The sequence below is a fragment of the Malurus melanocephalus genome, unplaced genomic scaffold (assembly GCF_030028575.1).
Source record: "Malurus melanocephalus ecotype Western Australia unplaced genomic scaffold, MMel_1.1 scaffold_354, whole genome shotgun sequence".
NCBI lineage: Eukaryota > Metazoa > Chordata > Aves > Passeriformes > Maluridae > Malurus > Malurus melanocephalus.
The window spans coordinates 684,203-704,699 of NW_026623586.1; the positions used below are offsets into that span (position 1 = coordinate 684,203).

At 46.1% G+C, this 20,497-nt stretch overlaps 1 protein-coding gene across 1 annotated transcript in view; it reads right to left on the minus strand.

Annotated features, from left to right (window-relative positions):
* Positions 1-2,451: 2,451 nt before the first annotated feature.
* LOC130580683 (XK-related protein 6-like) overlaps positions 2,452-20,497 on the minus strand; it is a 52,648-nt gene continuing 34,602 nt past the window's right edge. Inside the window, exons 3-4 of the mRNA XM_057378332.1 lie at positions 6,354-6,469; positions 2,452-4,367 (exon numbers count right to left, since the gene is read on the minus strand). Coding sequence (XP_057234315.1) covers positions 6,421-6,469 — 49 coding nt within the window. The 3' untranslated portion in view covers positions 2,452-4,367; positions 6,354-6,420. The remainder of the gene's footprint in view (positions 4,368-6,353; positions 6,470-20,497) is intronic.

Below are 20,497 nucleotides of genomic sequence, written 5' to 3' on the forward strand. Positions count from 1 at the left end.
GAAACTCTCAGCCATTATCCTATGAAGACAATGCCAATGCAAACACTGTAATAAAATATTCTTCACTGAAATCAACACTAATTTTCCGAGGCAATCAAATCCATCCCTGTGATCCCTCCTCCCAGGGAAAACAGCCAGCGCAGCTAAATTCAGATCTCTGTGGCTCCATGCTTAAATTTGGCTCAGACACGCTGCAAATCAATGACTCCAGAAAGGTTTTCTAAGGAAAAAATTCCCGGTGGGCAAAGTTTGTTCCAGCCCACGGCACCGCTCCTGACACAGCAGCAGAGCTCGGGGCTGCATCGATCTGGGAATCCAGGAAGGATGAAAGTTCCAGTTAGGAACTTGTTGTGGCCATCAATGTTGGGACACGTTCCTGTGTCCAAGGGGACAGTCCCCAAGGACAGCTCAGCCACAAGGAAAATCCCAAATGATGCTCCACCAACAGCCCTGAAACAGCACCGAGTCTCTCCTAACCTCCTTGCTTGTGTACCCACAGTGGGAGGAAGGATGGGATGGAGAAAGGGATGGAAAAGGTCTGGTCAGAACCTGCCAGCACAGGAAGAGGTGGACAGGACATGTGGCAGGGAATATTTAAGCTTTTAAAAGGGCTTTTAAAAGCTTTCCAAGTCCCTGCAGTGAGCAGTGACATCTTCAACAAGATRAGGCTGCTCAGAGCCCCACCCAACCTGATCCTGAATGTTTTTAGGGATGGGAAAACCAGAACTTTCTTCCCCWGCTGTCTGGAATTTGTGGATTGTCCATGCCCAGAGCTGTGCCTGTGTTTKACACAACACCTCCTCTTGTCTCCAGAAAATATTAGTGCCTCTCTTTGATGTCCCTGAATTCCAGCATGGTAAGAGGATGAATCAATGCTCCACTGAGGTGTTTTAAGGTGAGTGCAAACCCTCCAGGATTTCTTTAAGGATCTTGCAGCACTTGGCCTTGAGCCCAACAGTTCTAAAACCATGGCAAAGTAACAGGATCATGGAAAATCATCGAGTTCAACCATTCCCTAGCACTGCCAAGGCCACCACTGCCCCATGTCCCCAAGTGCCACATTCCAYAGGGCTTATAAATCCCTGCAGGATTGGGGACTCCAATATTGCCCTGGRCAGCTGTGCCAGGGCTGGACAACCCTTTCTCTGAAGAAATTATTCCTTTAATATCCAATCTAAACCTCCCTTGGTGCAAATTGAGGCTGTTCCCTCTCTTCCTGTCCCTGTTCCCTGGGAGCAGAGCCCGAACCCCCTCAGCTGCCCCCTCCTGTCAGGGAGTTGTGCAGAGCCACAAGGTCCCCCCTGATCCCTCTTTTCTCCAGGCTGAGCCCCTTTCCCAGCTCCCTCAGCCCCTCCTGGTGCTCCAGCCCCTTCCCCAGCTCCGTTCCCTTCCCTGGACTCGCTCCAGCCCCTCCAGGTCTCTCTTGTCAGGAGGGTCCCAGAGCTGTCCCCAGCACTGGAGGTGCCCCAGCAGTGCCAGGACAGGGGACGGGCACTGCCCTGGCCTTGCTGGCCACTCTTTTCCTGGGATAGCCTTTTTGGCCATGGGGGCACACCTGGCTCATGTYCAGCTGCCTGCTGTCCATGGCATGGATGTTCCAACCCTATCAGACCAGCGCTGGAGCCCCTGCCCTGCTTTTAAAAGCAGCCCTGTCCCAGCCTGATGCCCCAAGTCCTGCAGAGCAGTGATGGTGACAGTCCCTTGGCCAGGCAGGGAAAGCTGCGTCACCAAGCTCGGAAAGAGCCCAGCACCTCCTGACAGAGGCTGAATCATTCCTCCCTCCCATATCCACGGCCCAGGATCAATTAACCTCTGCCATGGCTCCTCCTGTGAATCACTTAAGAGGGGTAACAGCGAAACCACTTCATAGGAAGCAGTTTTAAAAATGCCCTGCTCTGCATAAGATGAGTTTGCCACAGAGAAGGGGGGGAAAAAAAATTCAAGCATGTTCAGCATCTTATAGATTAATCCTAGGCCTAGAGCCAGGATAATTACTGCCAGAAGGAATAAAAGTAACATAAATATAGGTTAACACACAAAGGGTCCCGTTTGCAAGGTTTTACACATCACCAGCTCACAGGCGGATTTGTAAATTTAATTATAGAAAGATTATAAAAGCAGGTAATACCCGAAGGGTCGTAAAAATAATTTTACTACAGTGACAAGAACAAAACAAAAATAAAAAAAAAATTAAAAAAACCCTCCAAACATTTTAAATTAAGTAGGGCATCTGATGGATCTCCTGAAGCCCTTCCGCAGGATTCAGCCCAGACTGCCAGAGCAGCATCCGCCACAGCCTTCCAGAAATGCCATTTCCAGAGAAGAGCAGATAAGTCACTCTGACAGCCTTGCGACCTTCCAGAGCTGATTTGCTTAAAAAACACATCTTTTTTCTTTTTTTTTTTTTTTTTTTTTTTTGTAAAATAGAGGGTGCTCCTGGTCTGGTCAAACTCTTGTTAGGATGGGGGAGGACAATTCTGAACACACCTTTGCTGCAGGGGTGATGTAAAATCCCTGAAAATGCTGGTTCCCATCAGGATTAATGGTGCTTTCCTGCCAAGGACAGCTTTGGGGGAGGAGGATGGTTCCTTGTCCATGGCAAGGGGTGGAATGAGATGATTTTAAGGTCCCTTCCAATGCAAACCATTCTGTGATTAWATATCACTGGGATGGATTTGGGTTCTGAGTGAGCTGCTGCCAGTGAAGAAAACAGCAGGAGCTGGGGCTATCCAAGGAACTCAGCATGGAAAACCAGGGATATCCTCTGCCATCCAGGCCACAGGAGTTTTAAAAACTCTTTCCCTTCTACGAATGCTGCATTTTTCTTTAAGAGAAACGAAATGCTATTACAAGGTGTGTACGAAAGGTGGGCACAGGGCTGGAACAGAGAGGGGAATTCCATTCTAGGATCTCTCAGGCTTCCCACTGAAATACAGCCACCCTCAAGAACTTGGAATTGTATCTTTTACCTCTAAACCCGTTTTTAGTTGTATAAACCACATTTCTGACCAATCTAGTGCTTTCTGCACCAGAAGGYACTTCCTGAAAGGTCTCTGGGAGTGATGCAGGTGCTGAACCAAGTCTTTGTCAGTCCAGCAAAACACGCTGTCACTTTTAAATGCATCCTTTGGGGACTTCAAATAGCTCCTGGCTGGAATGCTCTGCTGCTCTGTTACCCCCATGGCCGGCGTGTGAGTGAGGAAAAAATGTTCAGGATGCTGAATACCTGTATAAARGCACTTCAAAGGATTACAGACAAGGATTCCTTTCAAGCCTGAAAACACACATTTATTCGAAAGAAAACTKATGGGGTTACAAATATCATAAATAAAATGTAGTGCAATAAAAAAAACCCTCAGGACTGAGCATTAAATCTCTGGATAACAGGGACAGGACTGTGATCAGCATCAGTTTTGCACCCGTGGCTCTTGGGATCTCATTTCACACCAGTTGTTTCTGTGCACAAAGATCCAGTCTGGGCACTCCAAATGCTTTTTGCACATAAATCTGTTCCTACAGCTTGAAAACTGTACACCAGGGCTGTGGTTTAAACACACATTGCTCACGTGTAGCAAGCACCCAAACCAGCACGAGGAGGGAGGGTAACGATGTGGACGGCAGATCCCACGAAGCAGCGGAGTTATGGGATGGCATGGGATGAAATGGGATGCAGTAATGGGAATGCAAATTGAATCTCAGCATCGRGGAAGTGCCACTAAATCAGAGGCTGCAGCTCGGGGCCGTGGCGCAGACGGAGCCCGGTCCCCCGGGACGTGTAAAACTGGATTAGGCGTGAACTTCAAACCCAGTGCGATGCAGAATAATCCTATGCTGGCAGAAAGGGATCAAAGCTAATTTCTCTAACTTGCTTAATCTTCTGCRGAGATGTGTGAACTCGGGAGACACAGCAGGCTGGGAGTTAAAGCCTTGCTCTGTAACAGGGTGCAGCAGTGGCTGAGGGAGAACAGTGCAMATAAAAAATCCTGAGACTGGAGTCACTTCTGATGAGCTTTGATAAAATCAGGGAAGCACAGGATGGACTGGGTTGGAAGGAACCTTAAAAATCATCTCATTCATCCCTGGAAGTGTCCAAGGCCAGGTTGGATGGGGCTTGGAGCAACCTGCGATAGTGTAAGGTGTCCCTGCCCATGGCAGATGGGTTTTAAGGTCCCTTCCAACCCAAACCATTCTGTGATTTCGTAAATCTGATTCTAAACGTGGATCAGCTCTGCTGATGTATAATTCCAGAAATATAAAATAACCCAACCAAGTAACAGCACAAAAAAAAATCCACTCCTTCCCATATTAACTGAAATGGATTGATCCAAGTACTGGAGCATCTCACCACCCATAAAAACCTTTTAGACCTAAAAAACAAACAAACAAAAAAAAAGAATGAAATTAAATAAATAGYAATGCTCAAATATTAACTAAACTGTTACCTATGAATTAAAGCTTAAATGGTGAAATAAAAAAGGGATGTTCAGGGATCCCTGGTGAGGTGGGGAAGTTCACCCTATCAGAAGTTCACTGTTTGAGGTGAGCATCCAGCCAAAGCTGGAGCCAAAAGGTCAGGATTTCTAGCACAGAACACATGGCAGTGTCAGTGACTGAGGGGGAGCCAAGACCAGCAGCTCTGACTGGTCACCTCCCTGGGAATCACTAAATCRTTCAAGKTGGAAAAATCTTKCAGGYCATYSAGCCCTCCYGGAACTGTCAAGGCCACCAGTACYYCATGTCCCCAAGTGCCACATCCACATGGCTTTTAAATCCCTGCAGGGATGGTGATTCCACCATGGGCAACCCGTTCTGGTGCCTGAGCACTCCTTCAGCGAAGGAACAGATAAATGAAATCAGCTGGAATAAAAAATTCCAGCAATAGAAGAAAATAACTTCACTGGTGGGTGCTGATAGACTGGCAACTACACCTTAACCTGGGACTGGAATTGGGATTTCTGCTTTGGGGTGCGATCCTTACACACTCACTGCACCCTCTGTACTGCTCAAGGGTGCTGCTAACTGATAAAACCCAGAACTCCAGGAGAAACAGGCTACTTTGAGGTGTAAATCAACTCTTACTCTGCAATCTACAAAAGATCCTGCTGGATAAAAAGCACAAAAATGAAGAGGCTCGATCACCTCAAATAACAATTAGCCATAAGTGGATACATTATACCACAGACATGTCTCTGTTCTGTTAAATATTAATTTAAATGGACACATTTTAAAAGACATAATATGGATAAGYRCTTTTTGTTAGAGGAGAGSAACTCCTGTTAGTGAGCAAGAAAGRAACAGCTCAGAGGAGAGCARAATGAAGGATTTCATGCAGGAAGAGTCCAAGGATAAGAAAAATATGGTATGRTAACCTGATACAATTATGTGCATACACATATATGCATTTGTTGCAGCTCTTCTAAATTAATTCCTCAAAATCTTGAATTGCAAGCAAAGGAAGATAATTGATTGCTGTCTTCCAGACCTGTGAGATCACTCAGCTTTACAAGATSACTCCAGTATGGAGTAACACTGAGCTAAAACACACATGGAGCTGAAACGAGCCCAGCTTTGGCTGCAACTCGAGGCAGCRTCAGCGGCTGCCACTGCAAAATGTGCTGAGAGCTCTCTTCAAGCTTCACACACACCCCCTAAATAAACCCTGTGCCAAAACACAGCAAATACTCTCTGTCACAGACCAAGCTGTAAAGCTGTTTGGTTTTTTCTTTTTTTTTTTCTTTTTTTTTTGCTTCCTTAAATTCCAGCTCGAGGAGTGCTTGGGAATGCTCTGATACAGAAAGGGGAATTAACAGCCTGAGCAGTGCCCACCTTGTTCCCTCCACTGGTGATATTGTTATATTATTATGTATATATTTTAAATTATCTGGTGATAATTTACTGAGAAATTTGGTATTTTGGTTATTAKATTGGTTTGCCAATTATCTGTCTACATAAAACTTTATTTCATTCTTAGCCACGGAATTACAGAATTAAAAATTACAGAATCATGGAATGGTTTGGGTTGGAAGGGACATTAAAAATCACCCAATTCCAACCCATCTGCCATGGGCAGGGACACCTTCCACTATCCCTGGCTGCTCCAAGCCCAGTCCAACCTGGYCCTGAGCATTTCCAGGGACAGCCCCAGCTTCTCATGCAATTTTGGACTTGGTAAAATGCTGCCTGAACTCCTCTCTGCTCCCACAGCATTTTGGGGGGATTACGGGATACTCAGCACTAATTGCACGAGGAAAACCCATGGAAAAGGAAAGAGAAGCTTTGCAAAGCAGCAGAAGTTGTATGTGAAGACAAAAACAGGAGAGTGACAGAACACAAGCCTTTTTTTGAGTCATTACCATTTTGTTGGAAGTTTTCCAGAGCGCTGGTGTCCTACAGCTCCGTCTATGATGGAATCAGGTGATGTCAAAATAACCCAAATTCTGCCTTAACGCTCCGTTCTCTTTGGTTTAAGCTAAAAACAAAGACACACATGGATGATTATGGAATGGAGAACACAAGAAACTGAAAATAATGCTTTTTTGGTAGGATTCTGAATTGTCATGAATGGTGAAATCAAATAAAAAAATATGAACAAAAGACAAAAATGCTATTTCTCAAACAATGGGTATAATGTATATACATTAAAATATATATACATTGGAATAAAGGGATGAAAATAAGAGGTAAAATAACACATTATGTTTGCAACAGATGATAAAAATGAACAAAATTTTGCTTACAGGAACTTAAAACACGCTGCCATAGTGTATTCCTGACTTTTTTTCACCACTTACCCAGCTGCAATTACCATTACCTCAGCCRTAAAAAACAGATCTGGGGAGGGAGGGGGATTATTAGGGCTTTCTTTGTCACTGTGAATTACCTGCCCCATGTGTGTACACAAGCACCGGCTTAAACATTCAAAGGAATTTGCCTCCAAGAAAAGTCATCTTTATTGTCATTGTCCCCAATTTCACGGGCAGACCAGCAACACAGCCTGGCTGGTGTCAGCACAGCCCCCAGTTTGAGGAATCCACACTGACACGACAAGAACTAATCCTATTATTTCCTTAACGGCATCTGAATAGGCATTTTCCAAGTCCTGCTTCTTATTGTAAGTTTAACCCGTGTGTTAATTCTCTTACTGAGATCTCAAGCTGCTTTCTCTAGAATCGGGGATTTAAGGGAATCAAATCCCTTCTATTCAATTTCCTACTTAAGAGACAAACCTTTCAAAATTAAACTTGCAGGCTGTTTGCTYTAAAAACATCGCTTCTCTTTCCAAGGAAAATATCTCTAAAACCCGTTTTAAGCACAGAGAAGGGAAGTTTTTAGCACATCTCAAGTTTAAACCTGACAGTRGTGCCTTGAAGTAAAGAACCAGGAGGGGAGAAATTCATCAGGGGAAAGATTTTCAGTTTATTTTATGGCTAATTCRATGAGTGAACAACCAAGTAGTGCTTTCTTTGAGTAAATTATTTCTTATTATTGTGATTTTCAACCAATAAACCACAATCACAGAATGGTTTGGGTTGGAAGGGACCTTAAAGGTMATTTTGTTCCAACTCTCTGCCATGGGCAGGAGCAYCTTCCATTATCCCAGGTGTTCCAAACCCCATCCAACCTGGCCCTGAGCACTTCCAGGGATGGGGCAGCCACAGAAATAYTCAAAGCTGAGAAAGYAGGAAAAAACTTGGACATAACCCGACTCCTTGCAGACACTTCTCCCATGGCTGAAGAAATTTTTGAGCACATTGTGCTCAGGGGAGTTTTCCTTTCTGTAATCAAATATTAAGGTATGAAGCCCCATGAAAACAAACACCTCACTTCACACACACACACAGACAYTTTCTGTGCTTTCCAGCAATGCCACAATAACGGATTTGCTGTGGGTCTGCAGGAACTTATAGGTAGCATATTAAATATTGATCAGAAATAAATCCAAATAATTAGGCTTAAATTTTAATACCCGCGTACATTTCTCTGTAATTCATCACAAGTGCCGTTTTCTGAGGTTCCACGAGAGGCTCTGGGTTTAATTTTAATTATGTATTTATTACATAATTCACCAAATTCAGTAATGTGCAGTGAGTCTCCCAGCCATTGAAGTGAGTAACGAGATTTATCAGCCCAGTTTGTCACACAACAAACAGGATTCAGAGCCTTATAAAGGCGGGTGATGAAAGATACATGGAGGGAGGGAAGAACCAGCAGCAGCTTTATTTCCATGTAATAATGCTAATAATATGCAAATAATTCCCCATCTTAATGAATACTTCAGATGAATGCCACGTTCCAAGCGGGGATGGCACAGGGAGAGAGGGAACTCAGCTGCTGGGAGCGTTCAAAGCTCTCTGAACAACACCAAATTACAGCTRTGGGTGCCACTGAGCTTCCCTTGTCYCCTCAGAGGGTGCTGGGACACTGAAACAGCTCCCCAGGGAAAGGGCATGGCCCCAAAGCTGCCAGAGCTCCAGGAGTGTTGGGACAATGGGTGGGATTTTTGGGGTGTCTGTGCAGGGCCAGGAGTTGGATCRATGATGCTGATGGATCCCTCTAACTCAGGATATTCCATGATCCTCACGTGACACTCTCACTTAGACAGTGACACTCACATCAAAGACACCTCAAAAATGAGTATAATTTTCAAAATGCACACACACCCCTGCAGGGATCCCCATGTGGAGTCTGGAGCACAGACAACATTTTGTATGCCCAAACCTCCAGGGGTCTGGGACTTGCTCTCCTAAATACTTCTGGTGGTTTTTCAAAGCTGCATTGGAAGTTTCTCCTGAATCCCTGCAATTATTAGAAGAATCTTACCGTCCTTCAGCAAATATTTTAATGATTTTTTTTACCATTCCCAAACCTTTGCAGACTTCCCCCCTTTCAGCAGGAATCATCTCTCCTGGGRCACTGGGCACATGCTCAGAAATCAGCGATACCAGGTATTTGCCCTGCTGTTCTTCTCCTTTATTATTTTATCCTCAAACATCTTCTGGGAACTGAAATACTCAAGATTTACAACCTCCTCACAAAGCCAAGCCAGCATCCCTTCCCACGTTCTCACTTGAAACCCACTTTTTTCAGTCCTTCTTAGACATCCCTTTCATTCAGCTTCCCACATCCACATATCCTCTGGGATTTCCAGTCTCTCCCTCTTTCAATGAAGTGTTAGGAGAAACTGGAGTTTTTGGGGTGTCTCTTCCCTCTGCAATAAAGTCCCCCCAAGCTTTTTCTAGGCCCTGAATTCCCACAGAACAAAAAGGCTTAAAATCCATTGGAGCCCACAAAAGTTCATCCTGATGCTGAATGGGGATGTGGATCCTCCTCTACGCTCATCCTTGGGGAAGAGAACACTGGGAACCTCTCACTCCACGGGCACTGAAGGATCTGCACAGAAGAGAGCCCTGGAAATGGCACAAAAACCTTTCATGGATTCTCTGTAATTCCCCCCTGGGCCCCAGAGCAGCCAAGTGTGTGACATGAACCYGGGGACACCAGGCTTCGTTAGGTCTGGCACTCACAGTGCTGCTYCTGGGATATCCCAAGTGGAACAAAACAAAACCACCCCCTATGGAATCTGCAGCTCCGATGCTATCACAGAGCTTGACTGTGAAATCACAGGTCCTTGAAATATTTTGCTTATTTTGACCTGAGACACAGAGGGAAATGTGCTGCTTTCAGTGTGAGGTGGGACCAGCAGAGACAGGATTTTTCAGAGTCTGATCCAGCACCAGCAGAGCTCGTCGCTCAGAGTGCAGACACACTCTCTGAACTGAATAACTCAATCCTCACCTCTGCTCAAAGGATGGCCTCAGACACCACAACAGAGGGCTGTGAGCAGGTATTTATTGCAAAATATCAGAGCTGCTGCAGGAAAGAGGAAATCCTGGCACACAAAAGACACATGGACAGTGCTGAACCCACTGAAACGCAGCGTTCCCAAAATAAAGATTTCCAATTTGACACCAGGAACACAGAATGGTTTGGGATGGAAGGGAACTTCGAGATCATTTCCAAAACYCTGCTGAGGGAAGAGATGCCACTCAACAGACACCAAGTCCTGTCCAACAGGGATGGGACAGGCACAGCTTCTCTGCATCAATGGGCACCCTGTGCCAGGGCACCCTGTGCCAGGGCCTCCCCACCCTCACAGCCAAAAATTCCTTCCCAATATCCCATCCATCCCTGCCTTCTGGCAGTTTGAAGCCATTTCCTGTGTCCTGTCCCTCCATCCCTTGTCCCCAGTCCCTCTCCAGCTCTCCTGGAGCCCCTTATGGCTCTGGATGGGGCTCTGAGCTCTCCCTGGAGCCTTTTTTTCCTCCAGGCTGGACATTCCCAGCTCTCCCAGCCTGTCCCCAGAGCAGAGGTCTKGGAAGACACCACTTGAGTCCAAAACTCAGGTGGGAAATTACATTTCACTCTTCCTTTTCCGTGTATTTCATGGGCAACACAAGCATGAAGAAGAYGAAATACTCTTCTGCCTCTGAAACATTCTGCTCCAATAAAACAAAGCAGTGCCAAGTAGGGCACCATGAAATTATTCAGACTGCAAGTAATATCTCAAATTTCCAATAACCCACAAAGCCCTTAATTCTTCCCCAAATCATTTCTGAGTTGATCCAAGCACACAAAGGAAAACCAGCAGCGAAGGAACGAGAGAGCGACTTTTTACATAGGCTGGTAGCTGATAGGGGCAAAGGGGGAGAAAGAGGGGAGATTTAGATGGGTCATTAGAGGATGTGAGGGTGGGGAGGCCCTGGCACAGGGTGCCCAGAGAAGCTGTGGTTGCCCCTGGATCCCTGGAAATGTCCAAGGCCAGGCTGGACAGGGCTTGGAGCACCCTGGGACAGGGGAAGGTGTCCCTGCCTGTGGCAGGAGGGTGGAASTCTTGCAGCAGAAGTGTTTCAACCTGCTCACTGATTACAGAATCCAAATAAAATAAAGGAAGATRGACAAATAAGCAACCAGAGAAGCACATATGAGCTCCCAGGTGGGGAAACATCACTTAATAAGGGAATTTTGTGGGCAGCAGCACCAGAGCTGGAAACCTTTATTCCRGCCTCTACAATCAGCACTTGCAGCACTTTGTTGACACAACAGAACATGGCTCAATTTCAAGCACTGTTGAGGTTGAGTAATTTCAAACATCTTTTAATGTTTGTAGAGAGTCCAGAGGGAAGTTGGTCGAAAAGATCTCCAAGGCAGCCACGTGGAAATAAGATACAAACCCTTTCAAATCATTACAGCACCAGGCAGGAGGCAGAAAGGAAACTGAGCAGGGAAAAGGAGAAAGGTGAGGATCCACACTGGCAGCTAAACTGCTTAAAGCATTTATTTATGCCCAGTGGYTCCATTATAAGTTCCCAGTGTGCCTTGGGGAGCAGTGACAGACCAATTGCATCAAGGCAGATTGGTGCTTCAGAGGTAAAATTTTAAGTGTAATCTGTACTCCTGTATCTTGTCATGGCATGAACACTCCTTTTAGMGGGAGGTCAACCTCCTGTTCTCTTCTAGGTGTGAAAATTTTGCATGAGAAATCAGATAAGACACTAATACAGCTGGATTTAACTAGAATATTATACACTAGGGCATTGGTGATTTTAATGAAAATCTGAGAAAGATTGCTGATAAAACTGAGATTTTGAACGAACAATGACAGGGAAAACAGGCAAAAAATCATCTACAGAGCTTACCCTAAACTTGTGAGGTCAAGGAAGAGCCCTTTGAAAGTCTAAATTAAATTTAAAAGGAYAAAATTAGCTGCTCRYTGTTGKATRGGAGMATTTTAGAGAGGGGAATCCAGCAGCAGTATCCCAGCAAGGAATTTCAGGATAACAAACAGAAAACACAAAACAGCACGTAGTGTTTGTGTCACTTTTTTTGGTCACTCACAATATGAGAATTAAGAAGAAGGAAATCTGTCCTGACAACATCCAGAGAAACACAGCTGCTTTGGGATGTCCTATTAGAATAGGGATGTTCCACAAACGTGCCTGTGAATGGCACCAGCTCACCACTCCCACTCCAGTTTGTGTCCCTGAAATGATGCCAGGAAAAATAGGAACACACCTCCTGCAATAGGACAACGCCTTGAGGTTGGAGGATCCATGGCTAAAAACTGCTCAAGTCCTTCTGGCAGCTCTGGATTCTTCCTGACCTCCTAACTCCATGCAGGGGCTGGATTACCACTGCTCCAGAGGGTGGAGAGTTAAATGTGGCAGCAGGGAAAAACCACCAGGACCAAAAATGGCCCAGAAACCCTGAGCCAACGTGGAGAGATGATGGATGCAGAGTGCTCCATCTTCCTCTGGCTGAGCCCAAAGCTGCCGCTTCTGCTTCCTGGGAGTGCTCAGCAGGGACACAGCTCTTGGAAATTAAAACTAATGTGAATGTTAATGAAGCCCACATCACTCCCATCACATCTGCAATCATGGAGTCACAGAATGGTTTGGATACAAAGGAGCCTTAAAGACCATCCCATTCCAGACCCTGCCATGGGCAGGGACACCTTCCCCTATCCCAGAGTGCTCCAAGCTCTGTCCAGCCTGGCCTTGGACACTTCCAGGGATCCAGGGGCAGCCACAGCTTCTCTGGGCACCCTTGCCAGGGCCTCCCCACCCTCACAGGGAACAATTCCTTCCCAATATCCCACCCATCCCTGCCCTCTGGCAGTTTGAAGCCATTCCCTGTGTCCTGTCCCTCCATCCCTTGTCCCCAGTTCCTCTCCAGCTCTCCTGGAGCCCCTTTAAGGCTCTGGAAGGGACTCTCAGGTCTCCCTGGATCCTTCTCTTCTCCAGGTGAATACCCCCAGCTCTGCCAGCCTCTCTTCATGGAGATGCTCCTGTTTTATTTTGGGAAAACAAACAGCAGCAGGACTGTCAGATTTGCTCTGGAGCCAGCAATGGGAACAGTTACACAGCTTCACCCTGAGCCACAGGACAGCTGCTGTGCACATCTGCCCACTTCCAACAGCTCCTTCTGCATCCACCACTTCTGAGCACCTCTGGCAGCATCATTTTTAGAGAAAAGTCAGGTTAAATCCTTCCTGTTCATTTGCTTTCTTCAGGAGATGATTCAACCCTTGCTTAGATCCATGCAGCCATCCCAAACTGCGTCAGGACGGTTTAAATTCTTCCTTAAGTTTTATCATTATTCCATAGGTGAAGAATGAAAAAGACCTTCTACTTCACCTTAGAGAGGAGAGAAAGCCTCACAGGTCCCGCTGCACCAACAGCTGATGAAGTTGCTCCTTCTGACACCTAAAATCCTGAAACCGGTTTTATTTTTTTTCTTGAAGGAAGATTTTCCTCAGTGCTGCACAAACCACTTCACCAAGCCCCGATTAATTTGCCATTTGCTCCCACCCAGCAGAGGTAAGGAGGAAAGCAACACCTCTGCGGCTCTGTCACAGATGCCACAGGATTTTCCAGATAGACAGACAGACTGTAAGTGCTGCACATTAGGAGGATCATGATCCCAGCATTAGCTGTGAGAACATTCCCAATAAATAGCTATTTTYCCAGCCTGATTTCTCCAGCTTCCATCACTTCACATTTTGATGCATTTTCTTCCTGTGAGCAGACTCATCAATGCCCAGCTAACTCTGTCCATCCGGCCCAGACACCACATTTGTTCACACAAGGCTGTGGCATATGGATTTTTCCTTCAAAAAATGAGGACTGTCAGCATTTTTCTATCACTCTTCTGAAGCAGAAGCGATCTCAACTCCCCCCTCCAAAAGCTGAAGCACATTTCACGAGAACTCCACTTTGTCAGGCCATGGTGAAGTCACAGATCAGGCTGGCAGGTGGAAAAAAAGAGGTTTAAATGTGTTTTTAGGGTCGCCAGAGGAGGATCCCTCAGACATTCGGGTTTTTCAGCAGCTCTCTCCTGCCTGAATGCAAAGCAGTCTCAGCTGAATTTCACTAATTCCTTCAAASGCTCTCTTACACTCATCTGCACAGATTATGCAGTAAATACGCTTTAAGAAAGCACTCTCTAACCCCAACAAGGCTATTCAAAAAATAAGGCTTAACCAGCTGACCTCTGATTATCTTCAGCAGTTCACCCATCTGTCTCCAATACACAAATTCCAGCCTCAAAGCAAATCTTCCTTTAGGTGTGTCTGAACTGGATGGTAATAATTACAGTGCTCTTCAGTGAAACAGTGACATGAAAGGGTCCAAACTGTTCCCAAAAAGCTCAGTAAGGGCTGTGAATATTTAAACCCTCTTGAAAGTCACCATATCCCAGGCACAGGACATTGAAGTTGTGTTTCTGCTCTCAAGTGACWGATCAGCATCACCCCATCAAGATCTTACTCCCTGCCTCACACTGGGACAAGATCAACCTAAGTGAAATGAACCCAAGTCCCTAAACATAAATTAACTCCCACACTGTGACTTTGGGAGGAAACCTTWCCAGCAGCTCTGCCTTTTTGCAGCGACAGTGTTTACAAAATTTGGGAGCTGTGAAGAAAACTGGGATTGCTCAATGGCAGTTCTCAGGAAGCGCAGCAGCCWGCAAAGTAAGTGACATTTGAAACTAAAAATTAATGAATTGTTTGCCTCGAGGTGGAGCAGCTCCATGGTGCTGGCATCTTGCTCCAGCTCCTTTGTGGCCTCCTCCTTCCTGGATACCTCTGTAACCATCAGGAAACTTCAGGCTTCTCTCAAACCTCCTAGGGTACCACAAATTTGATTTGTGCACTTCTGCCTTGGTTATTTTTAAGTTTCATCCACCTTTAACTTCAGCCAGGGGTTCATTCAGCTACCAATTATGGAATGACAGAATTATTTGGGTTGAAAAGGACTAAAAACCATCCAGTGCCACCCCCTGCCAAGGGGCAGGGACACCTTCCCCTATCCCAGAGTGCTCCAAGYYCTGTCCARCCTGGCCTTGGACACTTCCAGGAAYCCAGGGGCAGCCACAGCTTCTCTGGGCACCCTGTGCCAGGCTCTCCGGATGTTTCCACCCTCCTGTTGGCTGTGGACTCAGAGAGTGATTTCAGCAGCTCCAAGCCCCAAAAAGTGACATTTGACCCTTTCCAGCCTGGAATCCAGGCTGTTTAACATCCAAAATGGACACTGTAAACAGTTTTAAAGTGAATTTGAAGTGTTTCCACTGAGTGYACATTACAAGTCAGGTCTCTTTAGGTCCAAATCTGTCTCACAGTGCATTTGAAAGCACACAGAGATACTGATCCTGGCAAGGCTTGGAGAATCTTTTGATTATAAAAGAGAAAAAAAAATGCACAAATACATCTTAAAGAAAGGAAAAGATGGAACAGGATTTTTAAAATGGATGCAGCTTTGCTAGAGACAGGAAAAAAATCACAGGAAGAGAAAACCTGGGAGCACCAAAAGACCTGCAAAAGGCTGATTATGGGCTTGATTAACAATCCCTGCTCAGGGCTGGAGCAAAAGTGGGCAAAGCCACCCCTGGGAAGAGGTRAAGGAAGGCAGGAGCTGCTTTCCAGGAGAGCTGAGCTACAGGGACTCTTCCTACACCCCTCATCCATGAGGGAAAACTGCAGAGCACTTCCCATGGAAATGAATCTCAGCTCAGGAATGTGAGAGACAGAGCTGAGAGTGGAAGAAGCGCCCACACCCAATTCCACTGCCTTAACAAAYCTCAGAATAGATGAATATTTTATCATCTTTCACCCTGCATATTTGGAGGGTTTTTCATTTCAGTGGAAAAGGAGGATGCAAACCCACAGTAATTCACAGTGGGGCACCAAGCTAGTTTAAAAAGAGATGTGGACCTGGTCTTGCACCTCCAAATTCCAATGGTGCAGCTGGATGGATATGTTGGGACATGCTGGCCAGAAAATACAGTAATGCCTTAACTTTCTAACATTAAAAATGTCGTTAGAAAGTTTTTGTTTTTCCTGCAGTTTCAGTGACAGATACAGTAAAGCTCACGAGATGTCACCTCTCAGCCAGAAGCCATCACAGTGTAAGAGGGGCACTGGGTGCACCTGTAACCTGGGTTTGTGTAACCAAATTCTCTGCTCATACTCCTATGTGCCCTCCTGTAAAAAACACTGTAAAGGGTGTAGGTTTAGATGGGGTATTAGGGGAAAAATTCTTCCCTGTGAGGGTGGTGATGCCCTGGCACAGGGTGCCCAGAGAAGCTGTGGCTGCCCCTGGATCCCTGGAAGTGTCCAAGGCCAGGCTGGACAGGGCTTGGAGCATCCTGGGACAGTGGAAAGTTCCCTGCCCATGGCATGGGGTGGAATRAGATGCTCTTTAAGGCCCCTTCCAACCCAAACCATTCTGTGATTCTGTGATATAACAGAGCAAATTCTCTCCCTTCATCTCGAATTAAATCTAAGCATGAAGCAGAAGCGGCTGCATTTGTGTAGCGATACATGAAAGTGTCTGCAAAGCACTTTAGGATCCTTCAGGAAAAATGCTAAATATCTGTTCTATAATTCAATGAATGTTAATATATTCATCACAGATTTCAACTCTTCAATTGCATGGGAGAAAAACAAGAAAATTGGTGCTTGTTGCAATGTTGTGATGCCAAGAGATGGAAGTGGGCCAGGGTCTAGGAATATTCAACCAAGTTTTGTGTGGGATGCAGGGAAATCCCCAGGCTTTTTAGGATGAGAAGTGAGGTCACACTCAGGCATGCTGGCTTCGACCTCCAAAGCCACAAACCAAATGTTGTTTCACCTTTTTATTGCTGCCAAAATCAAACCCAAAGCTGCTTGTCCTCACACAGMGAGGGCTCAGGTCCTTCTTGCCAGGCAGAGCTGACTGAATCATTCCCCTTGCTCAATTTTCACTTGGTGCCCTTCTGAAAAGCTGTACCTGAGGTGCTCCTGTGCACCAGCAGCTCTTGCCTGACACGACCTCGTGAGGACAGGGCTCCAGACCACAAAGCAAGAGCACTTGCCCTCTTTTTGCAAGGCACGCCATTCACTGCTACTCCAAGGTACTTTTGTTCGCTGCTTGGAGCGACTCTGAGCACATAACTGCCCTCCTTTGTTCAGCCTCCTCAACAACAGAACYCACTGCTTTGCCAGTGTGCTCAAACATAAAGACTCCCAGCAATACCACGCATTTAACGGGCTCAGGTTATTTTAGCATGCGCTAAATTAGGGGAGCTGCTTGTGATGTGCTCACCTAAATGATCAGCGCTCACACAYCTCCTGCTTTTACACCTGGGTGGAAAAAAATAAATCCTGCTGCCACGTATCCACACGGGAATAAGCTCCTCTGTGGTCAACCTGCAATTTTCCCAAAGCACCTGACAAAAGTTCTGCCATTCATTTTCTCTGCCTGCATCCTGGGTGTTTCAGTGAGCATTTAAGCAAGGCACTTCAGAGGGCTGGGGCTCCTCTGTGAAAGACAGGCTGGGAGAGCTGGTGTTCACCTGGAGAAGGGAAGGCTCCAGGGAGAGCTCAGAGCCCCTTGCAGAGCCTAAAGGGGCTCCAGGAGAGCTGGAGAGGGATGGGGGACAAGGGATGGAGGGACAGGACATGGGGAGAATGGTTTTAAGCTGAAAGAGGGCAGGAATAGATGGGATATTGGGAAGAAATTCTTCCCTGTGTGGATGGTGAGTGACTGGCCCAGGTTTCCCAGAAAAGCTGTGGCTGCCCCTGGATCCCTGGAAGTGTCCAAAGCCAGGCTGGATGGGGCTTGGAGCATCCTGGAATAGTGGAAGGTGTCCCTGCCCATGGCAGGGGGTGGAATGAGAKGATCTTCAAGGTCCCTTCCAACCCAAACCATTCTGTGATTCTATGAATTTTTGCCCCAGCTCTGTCACAAAACTCCTCCCGCTTTTCTCCCAGTAATACTGCTCATCCTGACAGCTGGAGCATTGCCAGAGCCTCTGCAGGAGTGGAGCACCCTTTCCTCCTGTCTGGAGCCCCAGCAGTCCTTCCATTCCTCTGGATTCCAACATTATGCACCTCCTGTGCACTCACAAAAGGCCCGACCCTAAAATCAGCCCTTAAAACAACCAACAGCAGTTTTYAAAGCCCGTTAAGCTGTGCACTGGAAGGAGGAGAGGGACAAACTGGCCTCAGAGGCAAACTCCAGYTCAGCTCCACTCAGCCATAGAAACAGAAATATTAAAATAAAATACAGTGAAAAAATCAAATGCACAGTGGTGACTCCCTGAGTTGGCAGGTCACAGTGTGTGCTGAGCTGACAGGGGCTTGGAATAACCAGGTTTAGTGGAAGGTGTCCCTGCCCATGGAAGGAGGCTGGAATTATATGATCTTTAAGGTCCCTTCCAACCCAAACCATTCTGTGATTCCAAGAAATACAGCAGGGGTTACAACATTTTTAACACCTGGTTATTTTTTGATGTTGTTCTCAGAAAATGTTTGCAAAATGGACRTTCAGGATCTCATCTTTATTATCTCAATGCCATCAAATCCAAACAGATTTTGCCTTGCAGTAAATGCAGAGTATAATATTTAGGCATTTTAGAGTTTCAAGCTAGAAAAGCCATTTCAATCTTAAGAGCTTCAAGAAGCAATAAATTGTAACAGCTCAGACAGGAGTTGTTTTTGACTCRGTATTACTGAGGTAAATTACTTGTAGCATTACAGTGGAGTAACTTTGTGCGTGAGAAATGAGCAGCAGCACTTTGGTGATAAGGTTAGAGAGATATTTGTGCTAACGAGGAAATTTAAGCTCCATTTCAACRCAGACTCGCTGCAGCCGTAACTCCGGAGCCGTCAGCAGTGTCTCCTGCCTTTCTCCAGGGACCAACTCAGTATCACTCTCACATCCTTCTCTGGAGTGATGAAAGCACATTATAGGCTGATAAAAGGCAATCCCTGGTATTTCTTACAGGTCTCCAAAGATCAGCAATTTATTAAAAAGCGCTTTTCAGGAACYGGGCAAAAACAAAACGTTCTTCATGAACACCTCACTCCATCTGCCCTTAAATAAATTCCTAGAGCTGGCAATGCAGGGTCAGTCTTCCCTAATTGCTGCTGTTCCACATTTGCAAATTCCAAGTGCTGATGCCTCTCTGCTTGTCAGCAGAGATTTATCAACCCAGCTCCGTGTCCGAAGGTCACACGARTAAATCCGAGTGCGCTCCAAGCAGGGATCCCTCCCTCCCTTCCTGAGCTGTCCCATCCACAGCAGTGCACAAACCCAGGGTGACAAAACACAGAATACAAATAATTAAATCATTGAAACCAAACCTATAATTATCAAATGAAAGAATAAAGCAGCTCTGAGACACAACGAGCTTTGCTTTGCTCTGTCCTCCCGTGACTTATTCGCAACAGGTCTTGCAGGCTCTGCTGTGAATTAACAGCAGTGAAGGGATGCTCGGGGGGTTGGTTAAAGGCTACTGCATCCAGCTGTTCATCTGTCATCAAAACACAAAGAAACCACCAGAAAATTAAAGGCCTGATTCTCACTTCCCGCTTAAAACCACCCTGGCAGTGTAAATAAGAGAATAAATTATACTCCTCAAACAGCAGCAAGCTGTAGTGAGTACAGCAAGTGAGCTGTAGTGGAAAGGCTGATCCAGGTGAAGATTTCAAGTTAACAACTACAAGAAACACAAGTACAGGTGTTTTGTAGTTCGTGCCTTGTGCAAATGCTGCTTTCAGTGCGTGCTGGAGCTGCTCAGTTCTCCTCTGAACAGCACCTGGGAACTGCAGTGTCACGTCAGACACTAAAACCAGGCACGGAAATGCCCAATAAATGAACCATCCAAAAATTTCTTTTACTGTGTCTGCASCTTGGCTGGTATCAAAATCTCTCTCCCAGCCCACCTGCTGCCACAGAGCTCTCTGATTCATCCCCTCAGCTGAGCAAAGCTTAAGCCAAGCCCCTGTGTGTGAAATCAGGGGAAATCGGTTAAATCATCCAAGTCAAGTGGAATAACCAGGCGAGGAACTGCTCCTTACAGGAACATCCTTATCCACCGTGGGTCACACCACTTGAATTCAAGCCTGTTTTGCCCTTGGCTTCCCAAGGCACTCTCCAMATAGAGTGAAAYCTCCAGCTGTCTGCACTGACAGGGRTCACCACCCAAAAATTCACCCTGGTAGCTCAGTGTCACCCCAAAAGCCCCAAAATGAGGCACTGCCAGAGATGCAGGACTCTGGGGCAGGAGAAGCCTGGCACAAGCCCTGGTATCTTCCCCAAGGTATTTGCTCCAGAACCTGGCTGACCCTGACTTCAGTGTTAATAACATTTTTCTATGTTGTCACTTTTTTAAACAAATAAAGACTAAAATTGGAAGATGTTCCTGTGTGGCTCAAACACAACCTGCCCTGACGGGGGGGCAAGGTCAAATAACCCTGTGATTTATTGACTAGGGAATGTTTGAGTCACAGAATTATAAAATCATGGAATCACAGAGTCACAGGGCCAGGCTGAAAGAAACCTCTAAGATCACCATGTCCAACCACCAACCCAGCACCACCACATTCACCACTAAACCATGCCCTCAACTGCCACATCCACACATTTTCTGAACACTTTTAGGGATGATGACATGG